General features: G+C 43.6%; 1 protein-coding gene across 1 annotated transcript; it reads right to left on the reverse strand.

Moving 5' to 3' along the window:
- Positions 1 to 59: 59 nt before the first annotated feature.
- Positions 60 to 21,904, reverse strand: LOC126405300 (envoplakin-like). The gene is made up of 22 exons (XM_050068970.1): positions 21,449 to 21,904; positions 14,913 to 15,012; positions 13,877 to 14,031; positions 13,559 to 13,682; positions 13,321 to 13,452; positions 11,608 to 11,649; positions 11,296 to 11,457; positions 10,908 to 11,015; positions 10,656 to 10,751; positions 10,454 to 10,564; positions 9,001 to 9,147; positions 8,747 to 8,901; positions 7,787 to 7,884; positions 7,467 to 7,639; positions 7,179 to 7,357; positions 5,752 to 5,890; positions 5,431 to 5,624; positions 5,150 to 5,300; positions 4,966 to 5,049; positions 4,726 to 4,869; positions 4,509 to 4,601; positions 60 to 4,392 (listed from the first exon to the last, which is right to left on the reverse strand). The coding sequence occupies exons 1-22, from the start codon at positions 21,487 to 21,489 to the stop codon at positions 901 to 903; spliced, it is 6,120 nt and encodes a 2,039-aa protein (XP_049924927.1). The 5' UTR covers positions 21,490 to 21,904; the 3' UTR covers positions 60 to 900.
- Positions 21,905 to 24,421: the final 2,517 nt, after the last annotated feature.

Genomic DNA, 24,421 nt, shown 5'->3' on the forward strand with positions numbered 1-24,421 from the left:
TACACACGTTTGTGATGAATTTACTGATAATATTTCAAATAACAAGACCGAAAAAAAAGTGAGGCTTGTAGAGTTTAATGAGGATTTTGCTTGAGAGCACTGAAAAACAATTTAGCATATAAAACAAACATGTTCCTCATTTTTACAGCAGACCCAAATATAGCACTGAAAAAAAGCAGATCCACATGTACAGTTTCACCAAGAATGTTTTTTTCCCCCACAGTGTTTTCAAAAAGTGTACGAACATTTCATTTTTATCTTTACATGAATCAGTAGGGTTGTCCCGAATATCATTTTTGGGGCTTTGAAGCTGCACTGATTATTCGCAAATATTCAAAGCTTTGAATTGACTTGATGGGAACTTGGGCAAGGGGGAGGGGTAATAGTAATCAATCATACTCATATACATTAATCAACCACCCGAACCTAACGCGACTTTAGCAGGACTTGGTGCTGCTGTGTGTGTGAGGAAGAATGATACAGAGAGGAAAGAGAAGGTGGACTATTGCACACAATGTTTCTGAAAGTTATTAATAACTTGAAACTCCGCGGGTCACACAGCATCACAAGACGCAACGCAAGCAATTCACTACAATTGCCAGCCGCACATACCTGTCCGCAGTTCGTCTCACCTGATCCTTTTCCGCGTCACAATTTAATTGGTTGAAATGGGGGTCAATGACTGCTCATTTCGACTTCTTCCACCAGTTTACAGATGAAAAAAACAAAACAAAAAACTAAGCATTAAAATAAGGATTTGGACGTCAGTTACCATGGCGACGATTGCAGCTTCAAGGCTTTAAAGGATTCGGGTCAGCCCTATGGATCACTTAGCGTTATCACACACCCTCCAGCACCAGTTGCTGCAGCAAGTAAAACATCCTAAACTTCACATCTAGATTATTTGTAGGAAGAGCTGAAACGATAGTTTGAGTATGACGGGGCACTTGCAGCATCAGTAGAGGCTGCAGGAAGCAGCAGGAGCCCTGTGCTGACGTCTCTCTTACACCGATCCATCGCCTGCTTGTATGATATCTTCTCTTTGGTGATGGGGTCTACCAGCTCTTTCGTGTAGGAAGCCTCGTTTTGTAGCTCATCAGCTGTTGTGCTGTCAATAATATCACTGGCAAGAGCATCTTTGACACTGAGGCGGCCGGCTTTAGAAGGATTCACAAACCCACCGGTCAGATATTGTGCCTCCATGTACCTCTTGGCATTTTCTTTGGGAATAAACCCTTTCTGTGCAGCCTGTCCCACTGCCAGACGCTCCTTGGTCACGGGGTCCTCGACTCCAGTGAAGGCCTTCTGGGCGTTCAGAAGCTTGTACATGTCACCTGTGTCGATGAGACCGCGTTCAGCTGCCTTGTGGACGGACAGTTTGTCCTTTTTGGTGAGATCGACGATTCCCCCGCAGGCTGCTTGTGCCTCCAGCAGCTTCAAAGCAGTGTCGGGGTCAATGAGTTTGCGGGTCATGGCACTTCTAACAGACATGCGGCTGTCAGTGGTGGTGTCCAAAATACCAGAGATGGGGAAATGCTCTTCACCTCCTGAAGTATTGAGGTTGCTCGTACTGCCACTGTGCTGACTGTTGAGGCTGGGGTAGGAGGTCCTCAGGGAGGGTGGCATGGAGTTCAAGGGAGAGGCTGGGGGAGGTCTGGTGGGTGACTTTGGAACTGGTATTGGTATTGGAGGAATGACAGGTGTTCTGGTTTCCCCTGCAACAAGGAGCGCAAACTCAGCGATGGATAGTTTCCCATCCTTGTAGCGCTGCAGGTCATACTGGGTCATACGACCAGCCCTCAGGGCATCCTTGATAGAGTACTGCTTCCCACTTTTGCGATCTTGCAGAATTGTAGTATCCCCATCTGGACCAGTTGAAGTTATTTCCTCCCAGTCGCACTCCAGCTCTGACAGGCGAATGTAGTGGTTGCGATCAATTAGCCCCTGCAAGTAGGCATCATAGGGAGACATGTCTTTACCGGTTTCTGGATCCAGGATGGTGATCCTCGTGGAAAGGTTTGTCTCCCTGGTGTGAGTTTCAGTTTGGTCCTCTTTCTTGACGCTGTTCAGCAGCTCGAGGATGAGTACATCTCTCTGGTGTATTTTGTCTTTTTCATTGAGGATTTCTTTCTCCAGCCGTTGTATTTCAGAGGATGTCTTAAGACTTCTCTGCCGTAGAAACTGGTTTCTCTCACTCATCAGCTTGGACTGTTGCTGGAAGGTTATGCTGATGTTCTGTCTCTGAGACTCTAACAATTTGAGCTGTCTGAGGAGATCCTCCTTCTCTCTCTGCAGAGCATCTCTGTTGGCATTGAGAGTGGTCTCCTCCTTAGTAGTCACAGACTTTGATGTCTGTACGTGAGTAATTTTGATTTGGATGTTCTGAGTGTTGGCCTCTTGTTCACGCCTGAGGTTCCTCTCGTGCGCTACAAGCTCTCTTAGATGTTCTCTTTCAGCCTCCATTGCAGGGTCTTTCTCTACACGCACCACTTCTCTGTAAACCACCTTCTCAAGTGACTTCTCCTTTTGCAGAATTTCCAACTTGAGCCTTAGGTTGCGGATTTCTCTCTCTAGACGACTGATATTTGTGCTCTCAGTCTCCATGTCTGTGCGTAAGCCATCGGTTAGTTTTTCCAGCTTAGCGTCCCTCTCTACTTTCAGGACCTCCTCAATGACAATCTTTTCCTCAACGGGTGGCGGAGCATTTTCCAGTTCCAGAATGCGCATTTTGATCTGCCTGAGCTCGGACTCTACTTGAATCTTCTTCTGACGATCGTCCATCTGAGCTATGGTACTCTCTTTTTCTTGAATCAGGCCTCTGAGCTGTCTGACCTCTAATTCAAGCTTCCTACGGGTTTTCATTTCATCGTCCAGATTCTTGTTCAACTTGTCATGCTCCACGATCTGCTTGGGGTCTTTCTGAAGACGCACCACCTCCTGCATAACAATCTTCTCCTCTGGCTTCTGCCTTTCAAGGACAATGTATTGGTTCTGGAGGTCAAAGAGCAACTCCTCCACACTGCGGCGTTGGTGAATCTCTTCTCTTACACTCCTCCGAAGGCTGTCAGCCTCTTTCTCAAGAAGAGGATCATTCTCATATTTGATGAGCTCTTTATTAACCAGCTTGGTCTCCACCTTGGATTTTTCAGCTTTCAGCTCATCTCTTTCTTTACGTAGGCGCGTCAGCAGCTCCAGGATGCTTTCATAGTTGACTTGCAGCCGGGAAACTTGGTTGGATAGCCTTTGCAATTCCCTGGTGACCTCTGGGCTTTTCTCCTCTTTGATCACCTCTTGGGTCACCTCCTTGTACTCCACTTTGGGTTTCTGAGCACGCAGGGTGGTCAGAGTTGTCATCAGCAACTTGACTTCTTTCTCCAGTTCTGTACGGTTAACGCCGCAATCTTGCAGCTCTTTCCTCAGACGTACCAACTCGACTTCTGTCTCAGGATCAACTCTGTAGATCTCATTGATGATCTCCTTGACCTCGACTTTAGGCCTGATCTTCTCCACCTCACCATAACGCAGCTGAAGGGTGGTCAGGTCCTTCATCAAGATAGCATTCTCATCTTTCTCCTCCTCCAAGGCAATTCGAAGTTTCTTCGCCTCTTCCACAGTTTCTGGATCTTGCTGTACTTGCTTCACCACCTTGCTGACTACCTTGGGTTGGATGGTGGGAATGACCATCTCTAGTGTGTTTATCTCGCTCCTTACACTAAAAATTCTATCATTGAGCGTCTTGCACTGGAGCTCTTCCTCTGCAATGTTACTCTGGAATGTGAGAACAGCTTTCAGCATCTCTGGATCCTTTTCGAGCCTCACCACTTCTTTCTTAACAACCTTCTCCCTGATTTTTGGTTTCTGCTGAGACAGAACCGTAAGCTCAGTTTTCACATGAATTTTTTCAGTATCTCTTGTGTCTAAGTCCAGTCGTATCCTTTGCATCTCTTCTCTGATCCTGACAGCTTCTCTGTCAAGCTGCGGGTCTTTCTCATATTCAGTCAGAACCTTGGTCACCAGTCTGGGTTCGATTTGCATCAGCTGTGTTTCCAATTTGATAATCCTTTGATTGATGACTTCTATCTCTGCATTGGTTCTTGACCTCTTCACTGCCTCATCCTGGATCTTTTTTCGCAGGGACTGTAGTTCCACCTCCAGTTTGGGGTCACGATAGTACTGCACCACCTCCTTCTCCTCCAACCTCTCCACTCCTCTCCTACTCCTCAGAGACACAAACCTGTTACGGTATGTTTCCAGGTCTCTTTCAGCATGTAAGCGCCTTTCAATCTCCTCATTTAAATCTCTTTTCAGACTGTCACTCTCCTCCAGGTCCTTCTTCTGGCTCTGTAACTGCAGCTGTTGAGTGACCACCACCTGACTAACTTTCTCTTCATTCTGCACATGAAGAAAAGGACAAAGGAAATGATCATTTTGGGAGGGATCACCAGGAATTATTCTACTATTACTAGAGTGGATGTTGTTGATGTTATTTTGATTCAATAATATCATACCCTGGCTTTAATGTTCTTTGTCGTCTCCAACTGGTTGAGTAGCTGGTCGTTTTCTGCAGACACCTCAGAGAAAAGGTTCAGTAGATCTTTCTCCTGTAGTAGAAGCAGAGGGTAAAATGAGTTTGGAAATTGAAGACAGCAGAGTGAAAATTTGCAGATAAAGAAGAGAATTGTCACAAGTTCTTAGCTGTCTTTGGGCGATTGTTTATAAGTGTACCTTTCTCTGTACAGCCTGAGCCATAGTGTAAGTTTGACGTTTCTTTGGGACTGGCTCATCATCATCATCATCGTCGTCATCATCGTCATCTTCATCGCTATCAATCACAGTGCCACGGTAGGAGTTTGACCGGAGATCATACTCCTGAGAGAGAATATATTGAAACATCAAAGGTTTATGTACTTGGAGGGGCTTATCTAATCAACTGTAAATGGGGACACTCATATTTTGCAAACTCACATTCAAGACACTCTGCAGATCACGGGAAAGATTCTTGACTCGATCTAAATCACCTAGTTTCTTGTTGATGTCCTCCATCACTCTCTAAACAAGATATGTAATCCAAAAAACACACAGACTTGAGTTAGTTTGTATACTGAAGTTGAAGTCAATCGAACCTACATGAAGAAATGCTTCCACTCACCTTCTGAGACTTCTGCTTGGCTGTTATTTCCGCCACATCATCAGTGGGTTTGATCTTATTATCAGGCAAATTGACCAAGAAGAAATCCAGTGACTGAACAGCGTTCTGGAAATCTTGGTTTTTATTGGCTGCTTCCTTTACGAGACCAGACCTAAAGGGAAATATCAAAAACATCCCTCATCTTCAATGACATGTTCCCAGTTTTAGATAAAAACATATTTGTGAGGATGTAAAAAAACACACATACAGTTATAACAGTTCCTGAATCATGTTTCACTCACCTTTCCTGGAGCTGATTATTGACATTTGTGTAACGATTCTTCAGCTGTTTCACCTCTTTCTCCTGACGGCCAATGTCAGGACAGTATTCATTGAAACTTTGCTGCAGGGAGCTGCATGCTTGCACTGTCAGGTCCAGGTCTCTGCCTAGTTTATTCAGCTCATCCTTCTTTGAGGCCACATCTTTACGCATAGCCTGTTTGGAATAAGGAGAAAGGACACAACAGGTTTGGATCTCTTTAGGCCATGTATTACCTTTGATGAGCTGATCCTAAAACTGTTAAATCTTTGACTTTTCTTGGTTGCATTATAAAGTACAACACCTGCAACTGCTGGTTGCGACTCGGGAGGGCATTGGGTTGATCAAGAATGGTGCCATCTTTGGCTAGCTGCTCCTCAAACCCAGAGACGATGCCTTCCACATTCTGCTTCTGCTTCTCCAAATACATGGAGGCTGTAGCTCTGGTTGAGAGGATAGAAACACAAAAAGAAATCAATGTAATTTGTCAAAATAAAAATGCGCAGCTACTCGTAGATATGTCATTTGCCTATATGAGAGCATTTGATGGAAAGAAACTTTGTCACTTTTGTTAAACAGCAGCTAGAAATGACAATTAAGGGATAATGTTAACCTACTGTTATGCTTAACAGTGGATGCTAAGCCACTGTAACAATAACAAAGAAGAGTAATGAGGTTTACAAACTTTGTTATAGGATAGGGGCAACCTCTAGGGCTGGAAAAGGAGGCCAACAAGAAGTGCTAAAAACTGCAGTTCCTCTAATGGCCACTTGAGGCTGGCTCCAAGAGCGAGTCAATCCCCATAGACCCCCATGTTAAAATGCCCAAATTTACAGCTGAAATAAAAATGTTTACAGCTGGTACAAGAAACAGTTTTTGGTCACAATAGGTAATTTCATCATTCATGACAACTGTACATGGGGGGAATTTTTGTAAAGTTCTACTATTTACATTTTAATGAAGGCTAAGTTGTGCAAAGTTAAGGGTGTGATTGCTTTGTGTATCAGATGGGTGCTCTCCGTTGAAAAGGCGCTACCACGGCGAGAGCAACGTGTCATTCTCTGAAAACCACACTCACTGGAGAGCAAAACCAAAGGACAAATGCTAACAAAATGCCTGTAGCTAGCTAAAAACATTAGATAACAGCATTTCAAAGGATTAGCACTTCTGTCTCTATAGCTCTCTCTGTTTCAATGGGGGTTTTTTAGTTCATGAAGTCAATTTACACTTACAACAATTAGCAATAGCATTTGCATTATCACAGTCAACCATAGCTGTAAATGCACCATGCTAACCAAGCTAGCAGCTAATGTTAGGATTATCTCAACCTTCTCACCAAAATATGAACACTTGTGGCTCCAAAAATCCAAGATTGCTATGGCCACAATACCAAACTCAAGGCTTCAAAATGCATTAGCATTATCACAGTCAACCATAGTTGTAAATGCACTGTACTAACCAAGCTAGCAGCTAGCATTAGGGTTATCCACACTCTCTCCAAATATGGTCACTTGTGGCTCTAAAAATCCAAGATTGCAATGGCCAAAATACCAAACCCGAGACTTTAAAACGAGAGTCCACAAATCAATTGGTGGTGTTACGGTGGCTACGTCCATTGTTTTATACAGTTTATGATTGTAAGCAATATTTGCTAACATTAGCCACTGTTAGCAAGTTAGCAAAAATGCTGAGTGTATTGAACTGAGCAGCTATGATTTCACTGATTCTTACTTTTTATTATAAAGATCAATGAGGGTGTTGAGGTCATCGAGCTTGTTGTTGGCTGTGCTGAGTTTAAGGGGCAGGACGGAGGCAGTGGGTCCCAGGGGCTTATTGGCCAAAATAGGCTCCATCTCTCTCTGAACCGCAGACTTCTCAGACTCCAGCTTTCTCACAGTCTGAGCAGATTTCTGGAGGGCAAAGTGATATGGTGTTACAGATAACAACAAGACATGAACATGCTGAGACAACGACAATGTAATTTATGTCATATCATCAAAGCATAATGTTCATGTTTACCTCGTGGTCTTGCAGCCTGTTTGTCAGGTCTTGTGTGGGGTTGCGGTTGTCCAGCGGAGTTCTGAGTCGACTCAGGATTTCTTTTTCGCTCCGATCCAGGGCTTGGTTGATCCTGTCTAGTTCCTTGGCAAGCTCTGCAGCTCTGGGATCCTCTGGAGCACTTTGAACAGCAACTGAGGACAAGCAAAGACAATAACTGTACAATGAAATGTTGGGTAAAACCAAATCTCATCAATCTCATCCCATCAAAGACTCTTTCATGGTCTTTTAGCCAGGGAGGAGAAAATATGGGTGTCCTTTTTGAATGATTTTCTTCTCACCTGCCTTCTGAGGCCGGACCACCTCCACAGTGGGGTTCTTCAAGGAGGCCATGAGTGTGGATCTATTGCTCTTCAGGTCGTTCAGCGCTCTCTCGAGACTGAGCACACACACACACACACACACACACACACACAGACATAAATATACACTCACAGAAATATAGATTCCAAGAAAGTTCCTCCTGAATGGCTGAGGTTTTACCCTCCAGTCTGCATCTCGAAGTACCCTTGAACAAGATACTGAACCTCAAATTGCTCCTGGTGGCTGTTCCATCGGTGTGTAAGTGTGTTAAAAACTGAGTGGCAGGTGGCACCCTGTATGGCAGCCTTGGACACCAGTGTGTTCATGTGTGTGTGTGTGTGTGTGTGTGTGTGTGTGTGTGTGAATGGGTGAATGTCACTCGTAGTGTAAAAAAGCGCTTTGATTGGTCAGATGACTAGAAAGGCACTATACAAGTGCAGGTCCATTTACCATTTACTTTGATATTATTTCTGTATAGGGCTCATTATTTCCCTAAATCCTGTATGTTGTTTGTAATTTCTGTTTTTTGCAGACCACTGCAAACACTATTCATTCCACCGTAAGTACAAAGACGCCTGCATCAGATGCCTCGACCCAAGTTATTTCCTCTCAAAATAGGTGCTTTAAGTCTCCGCCATACTCTCTAACTGGAGTGATATCTAAAGGGTTACTCAGCCAGCCAAGTAATATCCACGAGGTAACCTTCCATCCGTTATAGAACCGGTTCAAGAACCTGTGCTTATTTAATGGAGAGGGGTATAAAAGGTTTTATAAAAGCATTTCATGCCCAAACCAAAGGTTTATAAACCTTTATAAAAGGTTCCACCAGGATGCAAAAAGGGCTCTCCTATAGGGACAAGTCAAAGAACCCTATATGGTTCTTGTTAGCACCTTTATTTCTAAGGGTGTACTGTGAGTGGTCAGTTTGCACTCTGTACCTGTTAACTTTGTCCAGGGCCTCAGCATCGGGCGGTGGGACCATGAAACATGCACCAGGGAGAGTCCTGATCCTCCCACTGTTGGTCTGAAGCTCCCAGTTCTTATTGTCGGCGTTGGACTTGAGGTTTAGCACCTCACCACGCCTCACTGTGTCCTGAAACACACAGAGAACATGATGTTTTGCCTTTTTTGTCACAGGAAATTATGTTTTTATATAAAATAATTAAATTAAATTAAATGCTGATCGTCCTACATCTTCATCGGCCCAGTCACACAGGGACACTACAGTGGTGGGTTTGCTGGGCCGCATTCGGCGTAGCTTCAGAGGCACGACGCTGCTGCTGAGCTCCTTGAGGGCAGCCAGGCGCTGCTCGTTCCTCTTCACTGCTGGTTCATCTCCCTGAGGGGATTGTTAAATTAGAACAGAGCCAACACAAATAAACAAGGATATAATGCTAATCCCCGACATTAGCATTTTTTATTAAAGCTGTCGGAGGGAGAAATCTGGAAAAGGAAAAAAAGGCCCATCTGAATTTGATGCAGCTCTCTTTCCTAATCCCTTCCCACCAAACAACCATGGGTATATGCACGCACTTCATACAGTAACCCAGTGTTTCTTGTTGATTGATTTATTTAATCTTATTTCATTACAGAGTTGCAGGCAGCTCATTTGCTTGGCCCCTCCTTGCCCTGCTCTCTGTCTTTTTATCAGATCACAAATGAGACAAGAATTATCCAGCTAGTCCCTCTACTTCACTTCCTGCCGCTGTGGATTGCTTCGCAGGAGGAGAGCAGGCAGCAGCTTATGACACAGACATCTGGTCAGCGGCTGTAGTGGCACGAATTCAGCCAGCACAAACCCCCAGTGCCAGGTGTCACAGCAGCAGCACCAGGTCTAACCTGTGTATGACTGAAGCCGCAGCTGTTAGCCTTTAGCTCTGGTTAGCAGAGGGCTAAAGTATGAGCAACATTTTCTCTCCATCTCTGAATCTGTGTTTCCAAACTGGTGAGTCGAAGTCTGAAAGTGGGTCGCAGACATGTCAAGTTTGTAAAAAACACTTTATTTTTAAGGACAGTGAATTTTCAGCACAGAGCTTTTATTTTAAAGTGCTGTTTCCTGCTGTGGAGTGAGTGACTAATGGACAGCTACTTGATGGACACAGAAAACTAGCTCGACGATATGACGCTGAATATATGTGCACATTGAACTAATGAACAAAGAGAAAAATGGACCCCATGGCCGGACCAGTTGGGAACCACTGGTTCAGACCATGCTTAAAGAAGTTTTATACATACTGGCCGGTTCTGGGTTTTCACTCAAAAATATCCTAATAACTCAGTAAACCTGCTTCTTGGAAAGGACCTCTGCAAACTGTAATGACTAAACAAATACTGTAAGTTAGCACAGGCGGTGACCGACCTGAATACTGAAACTTGTAGAAATAAACAAGGTGCGTCTCTCCTCTTTGTCACAGAGGAAACTCTGAGGTCATATTTATTACACTGTAAAAAATACAGTTTTAGATTCAAGTGAAAGAGAAAGGCAAAAACCCACTGACAGACTTATGTACTGTAAGACTTCAGTTAATAGACCCGGCTATTACTTTCTTAAATCACTGAACCCAACAGGCTTTTGCAACATTTCCAAACTCTCAGACTTTCTACAGCTGCACAGAAACGCTGAGTTTTGAAAAACACCGTTGTACCTCCAGCGCCAACAGGACTTCAGGGTTGCTCTTTTCAGCCAGAGACTTTGGGTCCATGGTGGAACTGAGCCTGTCCAGGGACTCGGACAACGTCTCTGCATCCAGCTGGAACTGCATCAGACAAACATTCACTTCTTAACAACAAGCCGGCCAATATCAAACAAGAACAGTCTATAGTGTGGTGCGTTCAGAGGCTCTCTACCTTCTTGTAGTCTTCAATGTTGTCCAGGTGTGTCTCCTGTGCTAGACACAGGTTGAGGAAGGCTTGCCACTCGGCCTGCACAGTGTCTCTGTGTGCCTGATGAAGACATTCGCCTCAGTTCATTTAAAATCATGTTCATCCCAACCAATTTCAGTTTATTTGAACAAAAGAAATCCTTTGTCATGTTGGGCACTGTGATGATTTATCTCAGTTATCACACAGATATATTTTTAAAGTCTGACATAGCTGCACCTTTACTGTTGAGCTGCCAGGATGTTTGGATTCAATGAGACGCTCTCCTTCCTCCTGCAGCTTGTTGATCTCACTCTCATGTGCCAGAAGTCCATTGTTTTTGAATTTCTGTGTATAAACAGAAACAACACAGGTGATATGTAGGACACATGACAGAGTGTTTCAAGTATTTAAATTACCCCAGCGGTTAAACATGTACGATACTGGTTACACCAGTCTGGTCCCGAGCCGGTGCGACTGGCCCCTAAAGGAATATGCTTCAAGGCAAGTTGACAAACAAAGTTTTAATGTCCTTCTTTCCCAAATCTCTCTGCCCTGCACCTTCCTCTGATCACAAGACAATGAGCTGGGACATTATAATCAGACAATAATGACATCACCCCCTCACCTCATACTCCATGCGGACGCCTGGGGGGTCGGTCATGCGATCACTCCAGTCTCTCTTGAGGATCCTCTCCTGCTGGCCCGACAGGTAGACCAGCTCCTTACTGCAGCTCTGCACGTACTCGTACAGAGAGGCCAGGTGGTTGCGTCTCTGCTGGGAGCTCTCCTGCAGAACACACAATGTGCATGCAAGGTAAACACATTACATACACACATCCCCATATACACGTCCATCTGAACTTAACTGAACTTTTTCTAATAACACAAGTCGCACATTGAACCCTAAAAGTCAACAAGTGTAAAGAAAGTAACTCACGTAAAGGTTGGCATATTTCTCTTTGAGGGCGTCGTACTGCTCCTACAGACAAAGATGAAGAAGAAACAGGTAAATGAATCATCCTGCATGACGTCCTGCACATTGGCAGATTATGAGACGATGGGCCCCTGGGCACAGATATGCAAATGGCCTCACCACCTCTTCTACATAGGAGCAAGACACACAGACTGTGTGGTGCTTTTGCCTCTTGTTGTTGTTTTGCATCTGTTTGAGGTCATTTTGTGTGTTTTTTGATCATTTCGTGTCTCTTTGTAGTTAAATTGTGTCAGTTAGTGTCAAGGCCTTTGCAAACTGAGTCTGTTTTTTTCCGATTTTTAATCCGTCATCCAAAGAAAATCGTCACACACACAAACCTTGCCCACTGATTCAGATGCGTCTTACTGTTCAATTTGTTGCGAAAACTCACAATACGTGACAAAATGAAAAATCACATTTCCCTTTGCCTCTCTCCATTGGAGTTACCTATCTGACTGTCATCACTTCCTCCCTGTCTTTCATTTGGCACCACAGCTGCATGAAGGGGCGGAGCTGTACGCCTGAATATTACTATCTGACCTGTTAAACATGAGCTATCGCAGCAATGACAGGATTCTGTGCAACCTGTTCCTCTTTCTTGTCACAGCTGTGTCCTGCCGCCACATTTCCTTCACTGCGCAGAGATCAGGCTATACAGCCGCTTCGAACTCCCTTCTTCAAGCCTGCTTTGCATTTCTACACAGAACCAAACAACAGCAGCATCAAGCCGCTCCAGTGTGTGATTTTACACAGCATCCCTGCAGTGCAGAATCAAAAGAGGCCTGACGGGCGTGACACATAGCACAATAGCATCAGCCTCTAGTGTGATATATATAACAGTGGTTCCCACCTGGTCCAGACACAGGGTCCAGATTTCTTTTAAGTCGTTCAAAGTCCACACACTTAAATATATTCAGCATTGGCCATGTCGGCGAGGTTGTTGCCGTCTCTGTTAAGTAGCTGTTCATTAGTCACTCACTCTACAGCAGGAAACAGCGCTTCAAAATAAAAGCTCAGTGCCGGCATTCACTGTACTTAAAAAAAACAAGTGTGTTTTACACAAACGAGACATTTGCAAGTCGCTTGCGGTCCATTTAGAATGGACCCATGACCCACTTTTGGCCCGCGACCCACCAGTTGGGAACCACTGATATATAACATGTGTCAGTAGTGCTTTCTGGACAAACAGTAACAATGGCATAACATCGCAGTAATAACTATTTACCATCCCTGTTACATGGCGGCTGAGTTGTCGAAGTCCGGCCCTCAGGCAGTGACTTGCGGTGTCAGAAACCAACGGAAAAAGGCGTCCTTTAACGCCGGCATGATATGCAGCCGGTTGCACTCATAGTTTAATGATGCCCAGCAGTGTCACAGGGAAACGCGGCGGGACAAGGACATAGGTGGACATGGAAAGTTCATGACCAAACGTCAATATGTAACGAGGTCGGAGTGAGAATGTGTTGTCTTTTGCGTTGCTTTGTAGCCGTTTTGTGTCTCATGGTGGTCATTTTGAGATTCTCCATGGTTGGTATGTGCTAATTTGAGTAACATTTTGCAGGTGAAGGCCCAAGGGCCCCTGACGCTTTGGGCCCTTGGGCCTGTGCCCAGTAGGCCCGTTCAGTAATCCCTCCATGGTCCTGCAGAGTGAATGTCTGTGTTGTTTTGTGCTGTTACCTGTGAAGTGGTGGTGCTGGGCTGCAGCTGGTCGCTGTAGGCCTCGATCTCCTGGTGCAGGATGTTGTGTGCTGCTATCTGCTTCTCTACATCGATCAGATTGGGGCCGTAGGCGTCTGCCTTCAGCTGTTTCTGTAAATCACAGTGATACTAATCAGAGACTGCTCAGCCTGTGACTCTTACTAACTACAAAGATGTTTATCTACTAAAAGCCAAAATTGACAAAGCTCAAACCGACCAGTTTTTCATCCAGCAGAGGACCCCAGCCGATCTTTTGTTTCGGGTCCAAAACTAGTGGCTGGGCATATAGTTCCCTGTAGATGGCACAGTCCTTCACCCAGCGATCATGGAGGTTTTTCACACTGTGAAAGGGGAGAGCAGACACGGAGGAGTTTCAGTCATTGGTAAGTAGATGGGTGTGTTGAGCAGTAAAAGGGAATGTGGAAATGACATTTTGTGGCGAGCACGTCTCGATGGTATGCCACGCATCAAGTTTTAGGTGTGTCCATCGGTATGCATGCCTGTGTCTGTCTGTGACACTCCAGGATAAACTCACTCTCGCTCTATCTCGGTGGCCTGCGGGTGCTGCAGCCTCTTGGCTTTGTCAACGTCCATAAAGAGATCCTTCAGCAGCCCCTCAGCCTCCGCCAGGTTGTCTGCATTCTCCCTCTGGTGGATCAGGGGCAGCTTCTTCTTATCACGCTCTGTGTCCTACACACACACACACACACACATGCACAGAAAATACTTCAACAATCACGTGTTTCAGGGCTTATCTGATCTTGAAAAAGCTTTAAGTTTTGTTAAGTTTTACAGGGAAACTTCAGAAATGACCATTTGTATATCAGTTATTTAAAGTGTGTAACTTTGAATTTATGAGGAATACATTGTTTTTTCTCGCATGCCTCCATGGTGGATGGAGAATTCAAAAACTGAGAAAATTCTTCATGAATTGAGGTAAAGGCAGGCCATGTTTAACAGCTGGATATCAACATGACTTTTCAAACTCTCACATAGCTCAAACAGTATAATCCAAGTCTCATTCATCCAGTCGTACGCTCAGTACTTCACAAACACATGCATTTTCAATGAAACATTTCGATGTAGTCAGTGAAGCGTGCCTGGGCAAGTGCGCATGTGTGTATGTGTTTGTGAAGAACTGAGCGACTGGATAAATAAGATTTGGATTGTACTGCTCGAGTTGTGTGAGAGTGTGCAAACAGATGTTTTTATATAGTTTTGCTGATTTAAAACATGGCCCTCAATGACTTAAATTCATGAAGACTATACACCTTTTTTGGATTCTTCGTTCATTGTGGAGACATGCGAGAAAAACAAAGTTCTCTTCCAACACGTGGCGAGGAATTGATGGTCATTTTCGTGGGTGTAAGTGTTCTTTAAAGTTGGTTTGGAGCAATGAACATGCTGATTAATGACATAGCGTTAGTTCTGGTGGTTTTCCTTCCAAAGCTTGTTTTAATACCACTTTATTTACAGGGATGGATCCTGTAATGTTTATTCTATAAAAATAACGAATTTCGCAAAAAACACAGGCTCCAAAACAAAATAAAAATCAGGTGGCTGTATCTTACCTCACTCAGCAGCTGCTCTGACGACAGGATATTCTTCTCTACTTGGTCTGCATTCTTCTGCATGCGAGAAATCACCACAGCCAGATCGGTGGCCTGAGTCCTGCGTACGAACAGACAGCTGATGGTCAACATCCTCAAAAGTCATCGGTACGAGTAGAAAGTAAGGAGGACATACTCTTTTTGGTTTTGGGGCTTAAATAACTTCATCAGAAAAAATCTACTTTCATGCTTATATACGGTTGGTTTGTTCAGTCTATATGTGCACCAGATTTTAGAGGTTGACCAGCTGTTTTTGTGGGTATCATTTTTATCTTTGCAGTAATGTAAATGTAGCGGAGTAGAACGAGACAGAGCGAGATGTAAACATTAATGGCGTCCTCTTTGTCTGAGCTGTAACGTTAGCTAGCTCAGTGAGCTAGCAGTAGATGCACGCTTCCTTCTGCACAGTGACATAGTCGCTGGGTGTAGTTTGGTAGACAGAAAATAGTTCCTACATGAAACTGCTCACACTAAGGTCTGTGGATTGTCTTGAGTAACCGGGTCATTATTTCTAGAAAGAGACATTGCTGTTGAGTTTTTCAGATTTATATTTTTGGCGCTTTGAGCAACACAAGCTGAGTGTCATCTAGTTCCATTATACTGGAAAGAATATCTCCATATCTCCAACACTAGACTGGTAAATAGCTCTACAGGTGAGAGGAAAGACACGCACAGTCACATTAGGAGAGCTGCTTTTGTACCTCAACCTGACAGTTTGACTTTTGACTTAAAGTTTCAGGTGTGAACGAACAAGTAAGATTCCTCCACCTGCTCGACACAATCCCTCACTGGCATGTCACTCAAGAACGCTCTCTGCAGACCTGTTTGTGCTGTCTGTGTGTTTGTTCTGTCGTTCCTCCTCCGCTGTGATATGAACGCCAACTATTTATTCTGACACACCCGGATCAGCACCCAAGGGGACACGCTGTAGAGGAGGGGGGGAGTTGTCACCCCCGTCCCCTCCCATTAGTGGTCAGGAATGTTGTCGGTGTGTGACAGAGACATTCCTGCTGAGACGAAGTGTCACACTGTGGTACTCAGCTCTTATCAAGTGACTGGTGTCATTAATTTCCAGTGAAGCAGTGACAGTTGTAGTCAGACACTGTGGCTCGTAGTGGGCGGAGTACTTCCTGCTGTTCTTTTTATTGCTCCCAGTGGTGGAATGCAACCATCCAGTCAGGTACTGTACTTCACAACTAACTTGAAGTACTTGTCCTTTACTTGACTTGTTCTTCTCATGACGCATCATAATTCTATTCCACTATAATTCAGCTGGAAATATTTCACTTCACTTCATTTATTTGACATCTTTAGTTACTTGTTATAGTCTCTTTTGTTAGATATTTAAATCCTTAAAAAGTATGATGCTAAACCAACCAACAGCATATTCACATCAAGCCAGTGGTGTAGGTTTTGTTTCAGCATTGGAAGGTGTACATATGGAACGGTGGGTTGGGAGTCAGTCATTCATTTCTGGAGTCTATCCCAGCTGACACTGGGCGAGAGGTGGGGTACATACTGGACAGGTCACCAGACCATCACAGGGCTTAGGGGTCCTCCGACAAGAAAATGTGAGCATCAAACACTTAATTTACTGCCTTTTGGTGAATTGGTTGCCACCGATTTAAGGTGGTAATGTCTCTAATTTCATAAAATAAAAATAAAAGTCCTCTGCTACATTCTTGTTTTTATTGGACAGGGAGACCAATGCACATGTTCAAGAACCTACGTCTATGGAAAGCTGACACCACGAGTCCATTAATCATTGAGCCAACTGACAGAAAAACTACTTTAAAGATTGTTTAAGTCATTTTCTTGTGTAAAAATGCCCAAATTTTATAGTTCCAGCTTCTCAAATGTGAGGATGTGCTACCATTCCTTTTAATAAATTAAAATAATTTCATTTATTTTCATTTTTTACTTTCATTTTTGAGGTCTGGACTTCAAAATAAGTATTAGCTAGATGCAAATTTTGGATCTGAGTAATTGTGACAGCCGTTTTAGACAATTTTTATAAAGGACAGCAGAGGAGATACCTGCACACCAATGCAACTGGGCTGGACAGCCACACAAAGGTTCAGAGTGCAAAAAATGACAATTTATTTAGGACATCCGTGCACAAAAAGAAGGGTGCTCAAAGTGCGAAAAATAATAAAAGGTGAATAAAAACAGCAGCAAACATTACAGTCTGCATTGATAATAGTCAAAGACTGAAACATTTGCTGCTGTTTTTATTCACCCTTATATTTGAGCACAAGTGTCCTAATTAAATTGACATTTTTTTGCATTGATCTCAGCCTCTGAACCTTTGTGTGGCTGTGCAGCCCAGTTGCATTGGTGTGCAGCGATCTCCTCTGCTGTCCTTTATAAACAATTGTGAAAAAACGCCTGTCACAATTACCCAGATCCAAAAGTTGCATCAACCCACTGCTTGTTTTGTCATACCAAATAGACCAGACCACAAAAATGATTAAAATAAATAAAACTATTTAAAAGATTCAAAGCACTGGTAACAAATTCTCACATTTGAGAGGCTGGTATCTCCTCTGCTGTACTTTCAGTTGTACAGATGCACCCAAGATAAACTTTTTGTTGCCCTAAGTAGGTGCAGTTCCACAGCAGCTCTAAGACTTCACAATTTTTATAAACCAATCAATCAATCAATCAATCAATCAATCAGGAGTTAATCTGGACTTAAAATAGCCATTACTTCAATATTAGCTCCACTTGAACCAAGTACAACAAACTGCAGCTTAGACATTAGCACGAGTAACCTAATGGCACTATGTATAATAGTATGACACTCACAGGAGAAATCTTTATGCAGCTTTACGTTTGAAACTTTGAGTACATTTTTCTCACTCTACTTTTATTTAAGTAACATTTTCAATGCGGGACTTTTACTTGTAATTACATCAGTACTTTTACTTAAGTATAAGATCTGAGCACTTCCTCCTCCACTGATTGTAGTGTTGAAGTGTTGAAGCCACTCTGAATGCACAGTTTTACAACTACTAATTACTTCACACTGGAAGAAGTTGAACTACAGCAACGCTACCCTCGAGAGGAATGTAGTAGTAGAAATTATAACCAAGTATAATACAAAAAGTCACATGCCAGAAAAAAATGCCACTCAACTGGGTTTTTGCAAAAAGTGCCCACTTATTGACAGGTCATAAACAAAAAAAAAATTAAATGGGAAATGTTAGCTTTGGTTTTGTAGACGACGTCCATCAGTCAGACACTAGATTCCAGGAGGAGGGGATGCACCAAGCAGGATGACTCAGTAGTCAGGTAACTTCTAAAATAGCATCAACAGCCTCGCTCAACAATTGTCAATAGCTATCAGTAATCAATACTTATTGGGCTATTAGGTGAGACCTAATATACTCAAGTTTAGTTACAACTTCTACCTGATGAGGTCATTGCCTGGACATGCCTTCACATCAGTCAGGATTAAAGACAAAGGGGGCGGAGCTCGTCGAGCAGTAATGGTAAAATACAAAATCATTTCCTTTAATGAGCTAAGATTGTTTGTAGTTTCAGTAAACGACACAAAAAGTCATGTAACTACTTGAATCACAACAAGAATGTGAATGTAGTTGAGCAACCAGCAAGCTACTGAAAATCTAGTTAAACTGCTGGTTTAATTCCATCTAGTTCACGACTGCCCAACACTGACTGACTGCTCCTTCACTCAAACAGGCTCTTATCTCTGCTGCAAACCAAAAGTGGGACCAAGTCTTTGTTTTGCAAGTCACAAGTAAGATTCAAGTCTTTGCACTGACAAGTCCTGAGTCAAGTCCCAAGTCTTAAACTTTGGGTTTCAAATCCTAAACAAGTCATAATGTGCTCTTCACCAACTATAATGTCATTTTAACAACAGGGTAATATATCAAAATTACTAAAATGTTCAATGCTTCAAAAAATGTGTTTGTTAAAACAAGTTTGATGGAAGTTGTTCGTCTGTAATTTTCATCCTCCCATGTTTGCACACTGCAGTTTGTTCTTTGTTGACCACTGTGTAGTTTTTGTTTGCATAGGAATTTATCTTTGGTATCATTTTTTCCACATGGCGCTCAATAACGTCATGTTAGTTCTTCATGGTTCCTGCAACTTGACTGGATGCTGTCTGATTGGTTCAAGCAAAGTACATCTGGGTTATTAAGTGTCGACTCGATAGCATTAATGTTAGTCGATTCAGGAAATGGACTGATTCATGGCACTTAATTTAAATAACATACTTTTTAATCTTCGGGCTTGGGGGGAAGCTATCAAGTATTTTCAAGTCAAAAGGCTCCAAGTGAAGGCACGAGTCATTGGTGTTAAAGTCCAAGTTGAGTTGCAAGTCTTTTTTTAATCTTGTCGTTGAGTCGAAAGCATAGACTGTATAAGTAATGGACGTAGCTACTGTGACTTCACCCACTGGTTTGTGGACTCTCATTTTAAAGCCTCAAATTCAGCATTACAGCTGCCGCCATCTTGTTTTTTGGAGCCAGAAGTGACTATGATTGGGTGAGATGGTGGAGCTGTGGACGAGCGAGGGGTGGATCTGACTGAGAGGCCAAGGACACTATCGACAGAGATTCTGTCACTCAAAGTGGCCCGCCTTTAATTATGTGTTTACATTATTAAAATGTAAACAGCTGAGTTATACAGTTCATGAAGAGGGAAATTAGCTATAGAGAACAAAACCATTTTTTATACCAGCCAGTAAACATGTTTATTTCCTCTGTAAAGTTGCAACACGCTCTCCCAAGTCGTCACATATCGGCACTTTGTCAGTGGACTTTCACGTCCACATATTACACGCTAGGTGTCCGTCCGCATCTGCTGTTGATGTTCTGGGACGCCACAACCAACGCTGGGACGTCAACAAAAGCATGTGGTTAGATTTAGCCGACACAAGTGTGTGGTTAGGTTTAGGAAAAAACATCATGGTTTGGCTCAACATTTATACAGGAAGTGAACAGGTGAAAGTCCAGGGTTTGTTGGATTCATCCACCACCCCTCCTGCTCCCGCCAGGTCCTTATATTACGTCCTTATTGGCAGCATTTTGAACTGATGCCGTCCAGCTGTGTTATGAGCTGATGCCACCTGTCCACATATCATAGTGCTGAGACAGATACCACCAGGCTGACCAATGGCGTATCATAACACCACAAAAGGTTCCATACAGCCACGTTACAAACTGTTGCTGCCCGGTGGTGTATCACACCGCAGCGAAAGGTGCTTGGTGTTTGGCGTCGGTGTCTTACGCCAAAATCACTGAGAAATCAGTGGTATTTGACGACTTCAGAATGAGAGCCAGCTGCTATTAAAACATGGGGGCTATGGAGATTGACTCACTCTTGGAGCAAGCCTCAAGTGGCCATTAGAGGAAGTGCGGTTTTTGGCGCTACCGTGTTGGCCTGGTCTAAAGTAATCAGACTGGTGACTTAGGTCTGACTCAAGTCCACACCTCTGCTGCAAACATGTGGGCGACTTCATTCATTGCTGGCAGCGACATCATAAACACACAGAGTTGCTTCATGCCACAATCATGAATATTCAGCCGTGAATATCAGGTGAGCCATTAACCACATTATACACTGACTCACTGGCTTCTATTCAAGCTCAAGTGTCTCTGACAAACAGGACTCGCAGCAGCAGCAGAGACCCGGCCCTGTCACTCCCTCAGCCAGTCCTGCCTTCTGTCAAACAATCTCGAGTCTCTGGCTGCGCGGCACGCCCCGCCGTGAAGGAGCGCAGCATGTGTCCCCCCTGGGTGACATGTTGCAGCGATAGGAGATAAATACCTGCTTAGTCACTTCGAGAGGAGCGGGGTGGGAGTTGTGCAATTTCAAACTCTCCTCATAGTCCACACATTAACTGCAATGTGCCACTTCGTAAAAGTGATCACTCCTCTACTCAAACAAACAGTGGCTCCACCACATCGCAGTAAAAACAAGCTGCACACCCTACACTGTCTCAGCTGGATTAGAGCGTTAAAGGCACACTGTTGTCCTGTCAGCTTAATGAGTCAGAACACTGGGCTACTGAGAGAAATGGATTCAGTGAGTCAGTAAACTTTGAAGATACACCCCTTGGGCAAAGATACCAATAAATGGGCTGTTGTTGAGAGAAGGTCAGTTCAGGTGACGAGAAGACGGTCAATGAAGTGTGCTCGACATGTGAAGTTAGTAACACAGCGGTATTATCAGAGTAAAGAATGAATGAACAGATATTTGTATTTAACACAGATCATTGTTTTTTATACAGCACCTGTGGTTCACTGCAGTGACCGGGAAATAAAACACTGTGCAAACATAAGTGGTTAAAAAAAAGCCTGCATGCAACAGGAAGCAGATTTCAGGTCAGCCCTCTGGGAAGAAACACACAGCGTGCGGCAGTGAAAGAGTGGACAAGAGAAGGGACGGTAACATAAGGCTACCTGACACACACATACACACACACACACACACACACACACACAGAGAAAGGTGACTGCACTCACTTGCTGATCTTAACAGGACTGTATTCCTTTTTGTTCGACATCTTGGCAGACTGTCCGGGCCTGTTTCTTGTAATTTGAGTCCGAGTGTGTTTCTTCCAACTCCTCACTCCTCTCCTCTCCTCTTTCCTCTCACTCCGACTTGTCTCTTGTGGCGTGTCCCCTCTCAGTTAAGGAGCGTTCACCTGTCTCAGCTCCTCCCAGGCCAGCAGGTGTGTCGTCAGTAAAAGCAGCAGAGGAGCAGACCGGGCGGACCTGTTCCACGCTCCTGTGGCTTCACAGTCTGACTTAATGCTCCTGGAGCTTTTCCTTCAGTGTGTTCAGTCGAACACTTTTGTGTTCAAATTTTAAATGCACGATCAGGAAACAACTGATGAACCCTGAAAGAGGCTCTTTATTTTCTTGATATCACACTTTAAAAAATTCTTCAAAGAGTTTATCTGCAGTTTCTGAGTGTTTTATTTCCCTTGCAGAAACAGTCTCTGGACGTGAAACAGCTGCTGCTCTGTTATCAGCTCCATGCAGCACAGGACGAGGCAGGGCATTATAAAGCACTCACTGTTTCCACATGTATGGTTGTGTAGGAATGCAGGAGAACTAGTAACTCCATGGCTGCAGATCAGGATCATTAGTAGCGCTCGCTCCCTTTGTTCAATTAGACATGACAAGGGAATGTCTAATTTTCTATTAGTTAGTATAAGCTACGTGGTGACAAAGGTGTTTCAGTGAGGTTAAAGGGAGAGTAGAGAATGGGTGGGTTATGATAATATTTGCACAGCATCAGAAGGTGCAGTAGTTGTTTAGGTTGTAACACTAAAGATGACAAACTTAAGCAGTGCTAACGATTGTAGCGGCTTTGACACTTGTTAAATGCAGAGGGGGGCCATCAGAGTCACGTCTGACAAATATTAACCATAAAATACAAAGAACATAGCTCCATCAAACAATACGAAACAAATAAAGCATGTAACAGTCTGAGAGACATTTTGAACTGAAATTCAATTGAAATAGTTTTTATATTTTGTTATAATTTCATTAATTTTTAAATTCATTGTCATTAAAAACTGATTAAGAATGTCAGAAATACATAGTTAGAAATGTAACTTTAATATAAAATGATTTAAAACATGCCATCTTTAAAAACATTGTTCAAGTTCAGGGGTCGCACGTGTTGCTTACTTAAAAAGACATCTGTATGATGCCTGGATCGGTGCAGTTACACAAATAATGAAATATATGTCACCAACTTAATGCTTTTAAAGACCTTTTCAAGATCATTTTTAACCAAATTTAAGACAATTTAACTTTTTGTTATTCAAGCATGCGGGTAAGTATAAAGGTAAGTAGTACAAAATGTCGTCCCGTGCAAACGTATGTAGGAATATGTTTTTTAGACTGTTAACCTACATTTTGCCAACAGATCAGTGTAAGTATAAAGTAAAAGGACAGTTTTAGGTTTGTTTTTTTTTTTACATACTTTATTAATCCCCGAGGGGAAATTCAATTTTTCACTCTGTTTGTCAATTACACACAGGTCTGAACACACACATGCACGAACTGGACCTATACATGCACTAAGTGGAGAGATGTCAGAGTGGGCTGCCCATGACAGGCGCTCCGAGCGGTTGGGGGGTTCGGTGCCTTGCTCAGGGGCACCTCGGCAGTGCCCAGGAGGCGAACTGGCACCTCTCCAGCTACCAGTCCACATTCCATATTTTGGTCCAGAACTTGAACAGGCGACCCTCCGGTTCCCAACCCAAGTCCCTATGGACTGAGCTACTGCCGCTTCAGTGGTGGGTTGAAAGATTTGCAACATCAGAAATGTGGACTGAAACCCAGAAGAGCTTGACTAGTTTTGACAAAAAAGACAGTTAAATGAAATTAGATAAAAAAATATTTGTGCCTATTAAGACTTCACAACTTCAAATTTAAGACAGTTTAAAGGTCCAGTGTTCAGGCTTTAGTGGCATCTAGTGGTGAGGTTATGTGCCAAACATGTAGGAGAACTATGTTGGCTGACGCGCAAATGTGAATTGCCCTATCTAGAGCCGGTGTTTGGTTTGTCTGTTCTGGGCTACTGTAGAACAACATGGTGGACCCACTCCGTATGTAAATATAAATGGCTCATTCCAAGCTAACGCACAAACACAACAATTCTTATTTTCAGGTGATTATACAGTAGGGCTGTCAGCGTTAACGCGTTAATCATGATGTGATTCAAGTTTGAAAATACCACTTTTTTTAAAAAAAAAATCGTGTTATCGTGTGCCGCTATTTTGTCCCTTTGATGCACCCTTACTTGTAGGTAAGCTGCCGCAGTGGCTTCCTGCTAATGACACTACTGTGCTCTTGAATGGCCCCAGTGGTGGCAGCTGGAATCAGGCCAGCTGATGTGGCCCAATTCTGGGGCGTCATTCATGCTGATACCCAGCCGAGTTGGGTGACCAGATGCAGTCCGGCTAATTTCATCCGGCATGTCGAGTTTGGGACGATTCTGGGCCAGGTTACTTTCAATAACGGCCCAGTTATGGCAGTGTTGGCAGCCGGAATCGGGCCAGCTGATTTGGCCCAATTTCGGGGTGTCATTCATGCCGATACCCAGCTGAGTTGGGCAACCAGAAGATGCCCGGCTAATTTCATCCGGCATACCGAGTTTGGGCCGATGCTAGGCCAAGTCATTTTTCGACTCAACGACTTATCAACTTCTAGTTGATAAGTCAAATCTAGTATGCATCTTGTGTCACATGGAATTAAAGTATCAACAACGTACTTTGAGTTTAAGCTCCCACCTACGAGTTGAGCACACAGGTGCTGCTAATCAAACTGATGTCAGTGGGCAACCACATCACCAAATGTACGAATCGCCACAGACCTGTGGATCAAACTTAACTGCAGTGCTAGCGAAATGGGTGGCAACTTACTGCAGACCAGTTCACACTGTGGAAGACTCTAAGGGATGTCCTCAGGTTGGCATGT

The sequence above is a fragment of the Epinephelus moara genome, chromosome 18, assembly GCF_006386435.1.
Source record: "Epinephelus moara isolate mb chromosome 18, YSFRI_EMoa_1.0, whole genome shotgun sequence".
Taxonomy (NCBI): domain Eukaryota; kingdom Metazoa; phylum Chordata; class Actinopteri; order Perciformes; family Serranidae; genus Epinephelus; species Epinephelus moara.